The following is a 14,449-nucleotide window of genomic DNA, read 5'->3' as shown; positions in this document are numbered from 1 at the left end:
CATGCTGACCAGAAAACTGTAGTTGGTGAAAGAAAGCTGAAAACTGTTTCTATTCTCTGTGTGTTCCCCTGGGCTTCCACAGGATGGGAATGCTGCACTTTCCACAAATCATAATGAACAGGAAGGGATGGCAGATGTCAGCCTAGAGATGAGCAATTAATCTGTCTCTTTCTGTCCTACCACCTTTACATACAGCTGTACTAGCAGTACAAACATCTCACATTTCTGAAATGGGACTAAAAGCACAATTAAATAGCAACTTGTGAAGAAATGCAAGTATCCTAGGTAAAGCTTAAATGCAGTGGCAGACAAAGAATGTTCATAAAGTACAAACTTTGAGAAAATTTGTTAGGACACAAATTAGCATAGGCAAAAACTAATAGGATATAATAATACTAAGCATCAATTTAATCTACAAGCTGAAAATACAAACAAGAGTAGGAGTCCAGCTAGGTCTGGCTCTCTGTGGCAACTTATATAGTTTTGCTTGATATATTTTATGTCTTCATTTCCAGTCATCAGACAACATCACTCATCAATGATGATTAGGGAGATACTAAATTCAGCCTTGACTAGCTGGCTACTGTTTTTTTCTGCACTGAAAAATCTAAGTGAACAAAACTCAGTGAGACTGAAGGGTTTTTTGAAAATCCCAATAAACTGCATTGAAAAGAAATCAAGTATTCCTTTATAGCTGTTGTTACTCTTAGCAAATGGGATTGAGATTGACTCACCCTAAAATCTGTAACTTTAAAGTAAGCAATTAATACCATGCTCTAGATTAAGAGTATCAAACTTTTTATTTTTATCTCACTTGATTCGTACGTCAGTTTTGTAAGAGGTATTTTACTTCAAAATATGCTTAACATTAGCTTTTGTTGAAGTACAGCACAATCTAACATTGAGATGCCTAGTCTCACTGAGAGCTATTTGCATACCCAATTCACTGTCTTAATTAAAAAGCATGGCAAGGTCTGCTATAAAAACATAAGAGAATTAGTTTTAAAATGCAGTACCAAGTCTGCCTAGATTCCCTGGAAAATCTTGATTGGAACATTGGACACTGAGCAGGCTCCACTAGTAAAAAATGTTAGACCAATCTAGTACTGTTCCAAAATTATCCCATGAAAATTCTTCAGGAAAACTCAAGAACAGACTAACTGCTAGAGATAACATGAAGCATAAGGTATGCAAAACAACTGACTGTTTCATTGAATCTGTTATATTATAAACAAGATAAGGTACTTGAAAAGATTATCCTGGTTGATTTCCTTGGAAAAATATTTCCTCTTGTGCTGTTCATTCTCAGTGTTATGAATAAATGCTTGCATTCCTCAATTTTTTTTAAATAAATGAGGTAAAGAGACATTCTCACTATCCCTCTATTTATCCAAGGTACAATGACATCTGAAGTTAGACAAAAGTTAATTTGTGATAGAGCCTACAAAATCCAAAAGTTAAGTATGAAGGATTCTGAAAGGGACATCAGCTGCCAACTCATAATACAGGCCCTCCTGACAGGAACTAAACAGAATGAGATTATGTGCTTAGTGAAAGTTAGGACCGTTAATAAGGGTAATAGGATTCAGCAGAGGAAGCACATCTTGAAACTACTCTTGACAATTTTCCTAGGAATATTAATTTGACACCAGACCTAAGGTAGTGGCAAACAAAAGGTTTTTCTTAGGTCAGAATTGAAGAAGTTTCTTGTCCCATTGACCTCAGTAAAACAACAGTATACTAATCAAATAGAATTTGAAGAATTTAGAAGAATCCCTAAACTTACAATTTAGTTGGAGCTACACTAATAAAAAGTGGAAAATGATAGAAATTTTATCACGTATACTTACTTAAGAAAAGTAAGCAATGTAGAATGTTGTCCGTAGAGCTGTATCATTCGTTCAACTGGATCAAGAGGCAGTGACTGGTTCAATGTAATGCCTGGTAACAACTGTCCACTCAGGTGGAATAACATGTCATAAATAGTCTTAGTACCTTTGTCAAGATTTTTTTTTAAAGCTTTCTCTTGGGAAGAAATCATTTGGACTTTACAGACATCACTAAGAGAGAAAGTGTTTCTGACATTACTCTTTTACACAAGCAAAACAATCTAACATTATTTTATCATTGACAATGATAGATTTAATAAACCATGATACAAAAAACAGCTACAAGAAGGCTGATAAGTATAGTAATTTTTTATAAGTATGTGTATGGAAAATGGTTAATCACAGCCTGAACCCCTGATTAATCAGCTGAGGCAAGTTTCGGGTCAGCTGTGGTAGCTGTGAGGGTAATTCAGCTGTGCTTCCAGAAGGGGTGGAGCCTGACTCCGCTTCCTCTAGACCTCATGTAAGGGCTGACCACCACTGAAGCAGCATCTCTTTGAGATTACCTCAGCGTTTTCCAGCAGACTGAAGTCTTCTATTGGGTGAGTCTTTCCTTTAAATAACCTTTTGGATACTTATCACCACCTCTCTTGTACTATCTTTGCATTATTGTCACTATACATCACTGTACACTATGTAAGAATTTTGAAATTCGTGGAACAGTTACTAAGTTTATTTGAAATATTTCATACATAAAGGACTGTTTATCACTTCTTTATGCCAAGCATAACTGATTTCTATCATGTTTACAAATGCCTATGTGTGTCCCAGTAGAATGGCTTCTATGGTACTGAGTACCAAAAGAGACAGAGTCAACTAAGTGATGCCACTGAGATCAATACATTTTCAGTGTTTGCAGAACTGTTTTATCATAGTTTCATAGTTTCGTGCGGGTTGGAAGGGACCTTAGAGATCATTGAGTCCAGCCCCCGGGATTCGAGCCTCTGTGTAGCAGAGCGGCACTTCTACCCACTTGCGCCACAGGGGGGATTCGAACTCCGGGCCCCAGTGTTGCAAGGTGGTGTCTTTAACCACTGCGCCACCGGGGCACACTGTTGATAATAATTAAGTTTGCTTCCCCATCTGTTTCTTATGTGGGGAGAAAAAAAATATATATATATAAAAAACATTGCTGAAAATTTATATATGCCAACAAAGTAGAAACAATTGATAGAACTGCGCTCATTCTAGGAGGAAAATAAATTTTGAATAAAAGGGCCACATCTAGTTTTAACTGCATATTCAGCATACTCTGCACTGTGATATGAGAGCACTGTACTTAGAAAAACATTTCTGAAAAAGAAAAATAACAATGAAATTACATCTTTATATATATAAATATATGTAGCATAGATGCTACAATCTTAATATAGCACTGCATTTGACTGTATATATATTCCTCAGATTATATACAATGTCTATTTCTATATTATTAGGCAGATACAAGTTAGCTCTAAGAAGATATGAATTACCGTCTTAATGAATGTGGTACTGAAACAGGATTTGGTCCTGTAGACCAGCCAAAGAGAGTGAACCAATTCTGAACAGCAGTTACAGTTTTCTGAAAGATGATCTCTTTGTCCTCATGAGAAAAAAATGGTAAGTCAGATTCATATTCTCTCCCATTACTTTGACTGTCAGCTTCGCTCTCTTCAGTCATCTCAGCACTTGTAGGCGTTTCAGGCCTTTCAAGAGTGAGACCTGAATGATAGAGAGAAAAAAAGAAAAGAAACAAAAAAAAAAACAAAAAAGATTCCTTATTTTCCTACCTTGGTCTGATATAAAAATAGCTTTTTTTTTTTAAATACAGAAGTGTCAATGACACACAACCATTAATGACTAATGATCAATTTATTTCAAGAATAACTATGTTAAGTGATGTGTGTATGTCTTCGGTATAGAAAAAAGAATATGTTTTTGCAATCTAATTTCACTTAAGTTATTACCAAACCAGAGAGAATATTTAAAAAAAAAAAAAAAAAACAGACAAGGCTTTCAAAGCAATAGTCAGAAATCACAAGAATCTTACATGCAGTTCCAGTAGCTGCTGCTTTACCAACTAAGCATTGATAGTTCCTCACCCCAACCACAGTGCGTGGATCAGGAACTGAATTGTGTTCAGTTTATAGGGTATTGCGTAGGTACAATTAAGCTTACTCTCTCACCAGTAATGTCTTCACTTTTCTCCCTTGCTAGGTCTTCTATCTCCTCCACCTTGATCTGGTTAAAGCTTAGATTGCATAGAATTTTTGTACAAAAACCTAGCAATATTATTGCATGAAAGGTAACAAAATCTAGTACAAACAGCTTAGATAAAATACATCTTTAGCGATTAAATCAACACTACCATTGAAGTTTTATTGTCTCACTAAATGATACAAAAGTAAACTAGTTAATACCTTGCACATTTTTTAAAAATATTTGTTTTAGGATTTATGGAGAAAGAAAAACAATACAATGCAAGCAGGAGCAGAGAGCCAGGTTCTTAATAAGATGATCAAGCAGACAGATGTTTGAGCAGTTTGGCTGTCTGATGAGTTTATTCTCTTATCTTGGCACTGACCCTTTGCCAGAGATTACTGTCTTTTCATATCTGAAACTGTCTTCTTTTGAACGCATCTTACATCATTCCACTACAAATGAGCCATGTTGATAGCTAATTTTTAATACATTTAACTAATTTAATTGTCTTAGTTAGGCATATATTTGATAATATAAACATGTGCATATCTGCAAAAGTGGTGGAACCCCACCACTAACGAAACAGTAGCAGTAATTCCAGTTGTTCTAACTTCCTATCCAGAATACTTGCAGCTGAAAGAGCTGTGAACACCCTCAGAAATTAGTCTCTTGACTAATGACTCCATGGACATTTTATTCCAAATGAAACCATTATATTCTTTGAATGTTTGTTTTTAAATACTTTCCCTTCTACTTAAGCTGTTAAAAATCAAGAGAGTCTTTTCTGCTGGGAAAAGAAAAAAAAAAAAAAAAAAAAAAAAGGCCAGGTTTGCCATGGTTTCACAGGAGAAAAAGCCTCTCCAGTATTCACTGATCAAGCATGCAGAAGCATTTTTTTAGCATAGGGTACAAATGTGAAATGTATTGATCTAAAATAGTGAACAGTAATAAACTGAAAAGCAGTTGCAAGAGGTCGAAGAGGTTAAAGTGAGCAGCTGTACCATACCTGACCAGGAACCACATATTACATCAGCTGGACTAAAGGAAGTTGAGGAACTACTGTGGGAAAGTGACTGAGGAGAACAAAATGGATGCAGAACAACTTCTCCACTACTGCCGTCTTTATCTATAAAACAAGATTAGCGTTATACTCAACTGCTGCTTCTACTGTCAGTACTCTTAACAGTTTATGAATAGATACCTGCTTTTGTACTTTTCCTTATTTTATGCTCTTGTTAAGTCAAAGAACCTCTCATTTGTCTAATGATGAAAAACTCACTTTGGTCATTAGACTGGGAATAAAAAACAGTATGTGCATATTTTTTTCCATTAACCATATCACATCCAATCTGGGTCTGCATACTTGTTATAAAGCAAGTAGAAGATCAGTGCTAGTTTGAGAATTATGAATTGTGAACCAAATATTATTAAGGGATTTAGACCCTCAGGTAGAAAAAGAGCTAGACTCTTAAGAGTTTCTTTGTGACATAAGCAACTTTCTAGAAACTCTGACTTTCAAATTTAGCTGGTAAAGCAGATCTAATGAAAATGTAAAAAAAAAAAAAAAAAAAAGAAATAAAAATCATGACATGAAAGTCTAAGAGGATGTGCTGGGTGACTAACTGGCTTTAATACACTGCAATATTTCAAGAGCATTTACAGTCTTATCCTATGTAGTAAGCACAATTAAAGTCTGACCACAAATGTATCTTATGACAGTTTTGATTGCAGCTGTTTTGTGTACTAATCTAGACTCTGATTCTACAATTGAAATGCCAGCATAACTACTACTGGCTGATGGGATATGGCAGTGCAAAGCTTTAACATGTGCTGACAATTATAGATAATACAGATATTATACAAATAACTAATTTTGATACATAAAGGTACAGGATGTTTTAAATACAGGCTTACTAGCAAGTATAAAATGTAGCAATTTAATAATTTAAGCATCCAAAAAACAATGCTTTTCTTTACTGTTACATGTAAAATGACATTGTAAACAAACTAATAAGAAATCAATAAAGAACAGAAATATTCAGTTTTAATGGCCTAAACTCTTTGGCTTCGCCCTCAAGGGAAAGCTACAAAGCCTCCCCAAAAAGCAACTCTGGAAAAATGACCAGTCATTCACAAAAACCAAATAAATAATTAAATATAATAGAAAATACTTTTCCACTTCTTCATCTTCATTAATTTGTAACATGATCCATGCATGATATATCAACTATCATCTGTATCTGAAAAAAAATAATTACATCTCCTTGCTAATCTCTTTTCTAGCTTCACAAGTATGAACTCTTTCCTCTCAGATATTGAGTAACACGTATTTTAAGTCAAAGCAATCTTAGAAACCAGTCTTCAAAGTGAAATCTACTCTAAGGAATGATCTGCTCACGCTGAAGCCAGAGAGACACATTACAGATTTCTAGTCTGTGATAGATTCTAATAGGTTTTAAAATACTGTTATGCTCTTCAGCCTTCTAGAACAGTAATTAAAAATACTGGAAACCATCCCTACAAGTCAATTAATAACTGCATTTTACCATAACATCATGTAGCTTTCTTCTCCTTTGCTTTCTTCAAAAAATATCTAGCTGTTGGCCTAGAGATAACTTATAACCACATTCTATCAATACAATATAAATTATGCTAATTTGGCATCTATTGTTTGGGCTCTTATATTTTTAAAACTTCATAATACTTCAAGATTTTTTTATTGTATAATATTTTTCAATACACATATCTAATCATCTATATGGGTTTATCTCATTTCAACAAGAAAATAGAAGCTATTCATCTGTTCTAAATACTTAATTGCAGCATCCCTATGTAATTAATGAAGCAAAATACTTTTCTAAGGATAGCATACTTGTTATCATACTGAAAACAATGATAACAATAATGGAGATGCACCAGGCATTATATAACATGAAGAGGCAGAATGCTGACTACTTACTGCTTATCAAAGTAATCTGTTGTTCAGAGCGACACAAAGCCAAATACGAGTGTATGGTAAGAAGGCAATTCTCTGCTGTTACAGCAACCCGAAGTAAAAACCTGTTCAAAACAAAACACAAGGTAACAGTTTTCTATTTAGCCATGTCAAACAAATACATCAATACAAGAAGACAGAAATAAAATACTCAGACCCGCTTCTTTTCTTCTTTATCCTGGTTTAATACGTACATGGATAAGGTTGCACATGCTGAAACAGGAAGGGTAGCATACCTCCACATCAGAATTTATTTGCTATGGAGCATGAGCATATCACTCATCCCAATCTCCAAGAGTTAAAAAAGATTTTATGAAATAAATTAACCCTGTCTCTGAAAAGCAATTAAATGCAGCTGCTAGCTGTAAGCCTACTAAAAAGAGATTGCCAAGCTAAAGTCTAGGCACATTTCCCAAAGAAGGTGAAAGTGTTTCTTTTCATGAAACACTGAGACCTGGGACAAGAAAAGAACTGGAAGGAATTAGTAACTGGCTACCTTTTAATGATCTTATCTCAGATTATTACAATTTTGTTAGAGGCTAAGGTCAATCACATTATGCCTTCCTGAACTTCCAAACATGAACAAAATCAGAAATAGCATAAGGTTCCCCAGATGCTCAGTGACAGAGAGCTGTGGAACATGGGGACCACAGACTACAGCATATTTGTGTCATCAATGATCACAGCAATGCATCTACCCACCACAAAGGTGGGTGACCCATGCATCCAGGAGAGGCCCATGGAGGAGCAGGCTGTTCCCCTACAGAACTGCTGGGAGAGCTGCAGACTCCAGGAAGCCCATGTGGGAACAGTTCAGGAAGGATGGCATTGTGGCAAGGACTCACATGGGGAAGGGGCAGAGAGCGACCAGGGAGGAGCAGCACAGGCAAAGAGTTATGGACCACTGCACCTCTCAAGATGGATAATGCAGAATGTGAATGGGAGGAAGGTACTTTTAGTTTGGTTTTATTTCACTTTTATTTCTTACTGCTTTTTCCTCCCTCTCCCCTTCCCCCTATATTTACCCCTTGTTCCTTTGAGGAAGGGGAGTGACAGCACAGCACGATGGTATTTGAGTGTAGAAGTTAAATCACATTCAAAGACTTTCTTTAATTTAGATTTTTCAAGATGGAGGAAATAATTGTCATAGCTAAATATATTTTCCATTTCTTTTATACTCGATCAAGACATTCTTGAATTTTGTTATCTTTTTTTATATCAGCCCTGTGAAATTAAATGTCATTTACTCTGTTTTGGAGCCAAAAAGGAGGAATAGAGATTAAAAGCAGTAATTGAAATTAACTTCAAGTTCTCATGTAAGGCAGTCATTAAATAATATACTTTATTAATAAACATTAATACATTTTCTTATGATCCATTTAATGTAATCTATGCACAGTGAATTACTTGCCTAGAGGACAAATATATTTTTTATCTACTTCCTCTTATAGCTACACAGAAAGTTATTTTTCCTGTAAAACACAATTGCCATGTCAAAGGCAAACACAATGTCAAGGTGATGGCAAATTTAACAGTATCTATCCCTTACATGGTATTCACTCTAATTTACAGGAAAAAATGCTATTATTTATATGGACTTTATATGAACTATGCAAATCAACTGGAATTTTAAGCCTGGATTTAGAAAAGTAAAACAGTGTAAAGCATAAGTAGCATCCTTATCCATGGAGTTAAAGACAGGATATATTCTACCAAAATAGGTAAACATTTTAATTCCATCCTACAACAAAGATACCACACTAACAGCACACACTATTTTAGATACTGTGTTATTGCATTCATTTTTATTCATGTTTTATATCAGCTGCTCCTAAAGTGTTCTGCTCATTGACAGGAAACCAAGTATGTGTCAGCAAACCAACATAGTTAGTACTGTCTAAAAAAAAAAAAAAAAAAAGACCAACACATTTTTAAAAAGTACAACATTTTTAAGATTAAAAAAAAATTATTTTCAGGAATAGCAAAGCATCTTAATGGTAAAAGACATGGATTCCTTTTAATGTTATTATGATGACTTTTATTTTGCACCTTTTTTTCAAAAACTCATTAAGTTTGCATTTAAATTGAGGATGCTCTCCTTTATTTCATTTTAATGACAAATATGGAAAAGATCTTATTACACAAAGCAGAAAGGATTATTTGTCTATAATAAGATTTAAGAAGCTGCTTGTGTACAATATAAAAAAAGTTATTTTTAATTAAATATTGTATCTTCTCAGCAGCTGTATTTCAGATCTCATCATATTCCCAGATTACTCTCTCCTCATAATTACTCCAAGCTTTATCACACATTTATAAATAACATCCTACACAATAATTAAATCTTACAGCTAAATAAAGTGTTTCTTGACTAATGACCTGCACAAAAAATATATATATATTCCAATATAAGCAGCTACAACTGAAGTGTGCGCAGCCCTCGCTTCAAAACAAAATAAAACTTGTTATATTATGTTAAAAATATTATAAAAATATAAATAAAATATTATAAATAAATAAATATTATAAATATTATGAATGAAAATATTATAAAAATAATATTATGCTAAAAAGAAAAAAAAAGAAGAAAAAAAAAAAAGCACGTTCTATGCTGTAGTGTGTGATATTTCACCCTTTATTGAAAACATAAATTGCAGGAACAGCTTTTCATCACAAAATTGTCACACTCTTCTCCATATGCATATACTTATTCATCCCAAAAAGGAAAGCGATGAACTAAACAGACAAATATTTAACACACAATACTGTATTTGATCTCCATTTACCAGAAGAGAAGACCTTCTGGACAGTTTTTCACCATATGCTGCTTTCAAGCAAAATTTAATTCTGATTTGTAATGCAGTTGCCCTTGTCATCCCATCTTTACTTGGTGAATACCTCTAACCATTTCTACTTTACTAGTCTTAAAATTAACTAAAATCCCTTATAAGCCTGCTAAGTTATTCCGATATGTCTTCTTGAATTTTGGGGTGCAAGGGGAATGTCTGAAGCTTTTGATAGAACTGAAATTTGTGTGATTCTTCTAATATGTAAATATTTGCAAATATATGATAAACGTCAACATCTTACCATCAGGATAAAACCAGAAAAGATACTCTACACTGTCATAAACACTTCATAATAATAATAATTTTCAGACATTGGAGTTTGACTCAAACCAAAATCATATACCACACTGAAATCCAGCACAGAATGGACTGCAACACTTTAATAAGGCATTTCACAAGAAGTAGAATACTTCAAAATAGGAATTATCGGAATTTGTTGAATCAAGAGCACGTGCCTTCAAAGCAATCTTAGAAGACAGAATTACCAGTAAGGGTACAAATAAACCAAGACCTTAACACGGTAACTTAGATAAATATTACCTTAGGGACCAAAGTTGAACTTTGTGTTTAGGAACTGTAAACCAGTTGAAAAAAAAAAAACACATGACCATTTTTAAGTTTTTTTCTTTTTCCAGAATTATTCTTGCTTGCCTTTAGCCAACAAATTTTTATTACAATTTCAGTTTTATATTCTCCTCTGACAGTTTGAACCATACCCCCAAGTGAATTTGAATTGCACATATTACCTGTTTTCATCATTATCAGTGAAGTATATATTCCCTAAAAATGACACTGGGCTAGATGATGTAAAGCTGATATGACAAATTAGTTCCTTATTTGTGCCATCTGATGAAAGAAGAATATCTTGTCCGTCTGGGAACCACATAGAAAAAGGTGAAATCCCATCACCAAGATCAAGATCTGGAAGTTCAACCCGAATTCGTGATTTGCTGTATTGAAAATAAATAGCAATGGTGATTGTGCACAAAGGATAAGAGTAATGAATATGATTCACAGATTCATACATCTATGAAACTGTCTTTTACGATTAAATAAAGAATAACTTCAGTCTGGATTTACACATCAAGTGAAACTAACTGAAGGCTTCCCTTAGATTTGTTTTGTACAAACGTATCTCAGCATTTTAGGATTAACCACAATAGCTCAACATCCAAATGAAGAGAAATTTTTACTCACTGTGCTAAAAGACTTATATGTTACATCCTTACTGATGCTTTCTCAGAGGCATCCTGAGCCTAAATCTTTCATTCATATACATTAGATTGCATCATCACAAATTAATACTCACAACAACAGCAATATGAAGTGGAAATTTGTCAAGAAATATAAAGATTCTTTCCCCGGTTATGTAATTTTAGGTTCTAGTTCTGAAATGACAATGCAAGTCAGCCCAGGAAAATATTAAATCCTTTCAGATGCAGCCCTCTAAGTAACTTGCACTTGACTTCACAAAGAAAAGTGAATTCACTTTTTCAGGAGAGAAAACAAAAATGACTTGAATTTTTGTATTAAATTTATTTTTATATTTTTACCTTAAGTAATCTTGTGGAATAATTTTGAAGGCCATCTCAGTTTTCACACCCAGAGGAACTGGCATCAGCATTAGAAAGGGAGGATCAAAACGTATTGTTGGAGACTTGACCGTACCAGACAATGTTACTTTGTAATGTGATGGATTATTATTTACACACACTGACATTTCAGATGCATATGTCCCAGGACAAGCTGTTAAAATGTTTTAAAAATATATTTTACTATAAACTCAACAACTAAAAAAGTTACAGTAAGAAATTTCAAGAACAACCACCAGTCCTGTTTCTTAATTGAAATGTATTTTAACGTAGAGCAAGAATTATATCAGAAGATTTAAAAAGTTTAGAATAACTGTAGAAAACCAGAAATCCAAGAATTTATCACAAATTCTTGAAATTGTTCATTATACTCCAGTAAACTTTTTCTCCATTTCCAACTAAATGGATGCCAGTGAAGAATTTGTGTACATTTTTATACAGAATTGTAAATAAAGAAGTTAGACATAGTTAGAAGCTGAAGCCCTTAAAAAAAAGAAAGAAAAAATAAAATGCAGGAACTGTGAGAAGTCAGTCATAAAACCTTTCACTCCAGTAGGAAAAACTCTAGAAGATGGATGTTGTAATGTTCATTTTGACTGTTACATAATCAACCCAACTTACAGAGGCACCAAATTAATGTTAATTTACTGGCACATTTAGTAATGCTATTATGAATTATTAATCTAAATATCATGGAACATTGGATCAAATTACTTCAAAGCATACTCAAGGCTCTTCCCCGCATAGTAAAACTTAACACTGTATACCTATGAAGTTCATTATTACAAACTCTTCATTAATTGCATCTATCATATGGGTTTTGTTCTACCTGATTTTCTATTAGAAGAGTAATTATTTTCAATGAAGATGAATTACAAGAGGGCTACAGATCATGGGAAAACATTGAACATCAAGTTAAGAGCAATTGACTTTTATAATTATTTACAATTTTCTGTAAATAAAAGATTCAGAAAAACAGTGAAAACACAAAGGACTTCAAATGTTAATTACTTACTAGTGTTCCTTCTATATATTTGTTCGCATTTACATATACAATATTTCAAATTACTGAATCAATTGTATTTTATTTGCATGTTGTTCTTCGCTTCAATCTTCACAGTATCACAATATCACAGTCTCATGCAGGTTGGAAGGGACCTTAGAGATCATTGAGTCCAACTCCCGGGATTCGAGCCTCCTGTGTAGCAGAGCGGTACTTCTACCACTTGCACCACAGGGGGGATTCGAACCCAGGCCTCCGGTGTTGCAAGGCGGCATTCCTACCACTTGCACCACTGGAGGCACACTAATAATCTTAATACATTCTCAGAATATAAACATGTAACTTTCACAACCATTTCACAAATGATTGTTTCCTCCTTTAAATCAAACCATCTTTCAATTAGCTGTGCAAAGATCATTATATGTAATATATATACTTCTCCATTTCAGGAGGCAAAAATCACAGCTCAACCATAGGCTGAAAACAAAAGCTATCAAGAAGATAAAACATAACAGAAAAACTTTGTGAAGTACAGCAAACAACTCCAAACAATGTATGCAATAAATACTGCTTTTGCACATTCATAATATGCACACAGATCAACATTAAATATATCATACCCAACCAATAAAGAAAAGCTTCCTTCTTATCAACAATGCTGGGGCCACCAGTAGGCCACTCTGATTTCCATAAGAGGCTTCAGCAATTCAAGTACAGTATTACATTACTCTCTATGCAAAACACTCATGTGTGTATACTGTGGAATTCTACTATTCATTTTCTGCAATTTCTCTTTTGATGTATGTTGCTGATTGTCACCTTACTACATGCTCCCAAGCTTTGTCAGAAATGTATCTTATGCTTAAATTGATGCATGCTCAGGTAAGCAGACTACTCAGAAAATAAAATACCTAACTGATTTTACATTTTTTGAGGAAGGAAATTTCTATTCTTATTTAAGTTCTGCCTATTCAAAAAATAAAATAAAAATCAAAGAATCACATACATTCTAAGTATTCTTGGAAAGTATTCTTGGAAAGCTTAAGCATTTAGAGTGCATTTACCCAAGTGTACTTTAACAGACAGTACTGCAAACAATTCAGGTATCCCAGCCTTTGATGTGTCCTACATGCAAAGCAGACTCAATGCTTTTGTTAGGTCTGCAGTGTCTTATTTTCTCAGACCTTCGACAAGCCTTTTATTCACATTAACTCAAAGATCATGAAAGCAAGTGCTAGTCATCATTCACAACAAAAATTGATTTAAAGAAGTCTATTAAAACGACAAAATTTTCCAAAGTATCTGTAAAAGAACTAACAAGATTACTTACAAGAGCAGAAGGACACAGTGATACTGACTTTCTGTCCTGGATCAAGAAATCCTGATTGCTGACTAAATTTAAAAACACTGTCTTTTATATTTTTGCCTGTGTCGTCACAAGTCAAATTCCATGTCAACTGCTGCCTTGAGATATTCTTTAAGTCAAGCTTCTGCAAATATAAAACAGAGAAAAGAGGGCATGATGAAAGATGGAAAAGCAGCAAGCACCACAATGCTTCTCACAGTCTTTTGCAATCAGATCACATTGAAAGCAATAAAGTACTAGAAAGAAATTAAGAACACAGTTTACTGTAAGGCAAGGAAATGAGTATGCCCATCAGTACAGACTAAACGATTTCCAGTTGTTTGCCACATTCACTGCCTTTTATAATTGGGAAAATTAAAAAAAAATTTAAAAAAAAAAATTGTGAGATAAACAGATCAAAACATCATGGGTTACTTAGCCAAACAGCTTCTGCTGATATGAATGAAGAACAGTAAGAACTGAAAACGTAACTCACAACGTAAAGACTCACAGATCTTTGAATATTTAAATTACAAAAAGTTCAAAATAGGTTTCCAAAACCATTTTTTTCCCCCACCCAGTCAGAAAACAGTGT

The 14,449-nt window shown here is 33.9% G+C and overlaps 1 protein-coding gene across 4 annotated transcripts in view; it reads right to left on the bottom strand.

Moving 5' to 3' along the window:
* The window catches only part of CFAP47 (cilia and flagella associated protein 47), a 223,632-nt gene that overhangs the window by 170,303 nt on the left and 38,880 nt on the right, over positions 1 to 14,449 (bottom strand). For 3 of the 4 annotated variants that reach the window (XM_015884388.2, XM_032449378.1, XM_032449382.1), the window contains 7 exons: positions 13,840 to 13,999; positions 11,468 to 11,660; positions 10,661 to 10,864; positions 7,030 to 7,130; positions 5,077 to 5,196; positions 3,362 to 3,590; positions 1,851 to 2,060 (listed from right to left, as the gene is read on the bottom strand). In XM_015884388.2, coding sequence (XP_015739874.1) covers positions 1,851 to 2,060; positions 3,362 to 3,590; positions 5,077 to 5,196; positions 7,030 to 7,130; positions 10,661 to 10,864; positions 11,468 to 11,660; positions 13,840 to 13,999 — 1,217 coding nt within the window. The remainder of the gene's footprint in view (positions 1 to 1,850; positions 2,061 to 3,361; positions 3,591 to 5,076; positions 5,197 to 7,029; positions 7,131 to 10,660; positions 10,865 to 11,467; positions 11,661 to 13,839; positions 14,000 to 14,449) is intronic. The other variant, XM_015884397.2, reaches the window with a different exon arrangement.

Source organism: Coturnix japonica, chromosome 1 (genome assembly GCF_001577835.2).
Source record: "Coturnix japonica isolate 7356 chromosome 1, Coturnix japonica 2.1, whole genome shotgun sequence".
In the NCBI taxonomy this organism is placed as follows: Eukaryota; Metazoa; Chordata; class Aves; order Galliformes; family Phasianidae; genus Coturnix; species Coturnix japonica.
The sequence above is the reverse complement of the archived record's forward strand: the minus strand, read 5'-3'. Positions and strand labels throughout refer to the sequence as shown.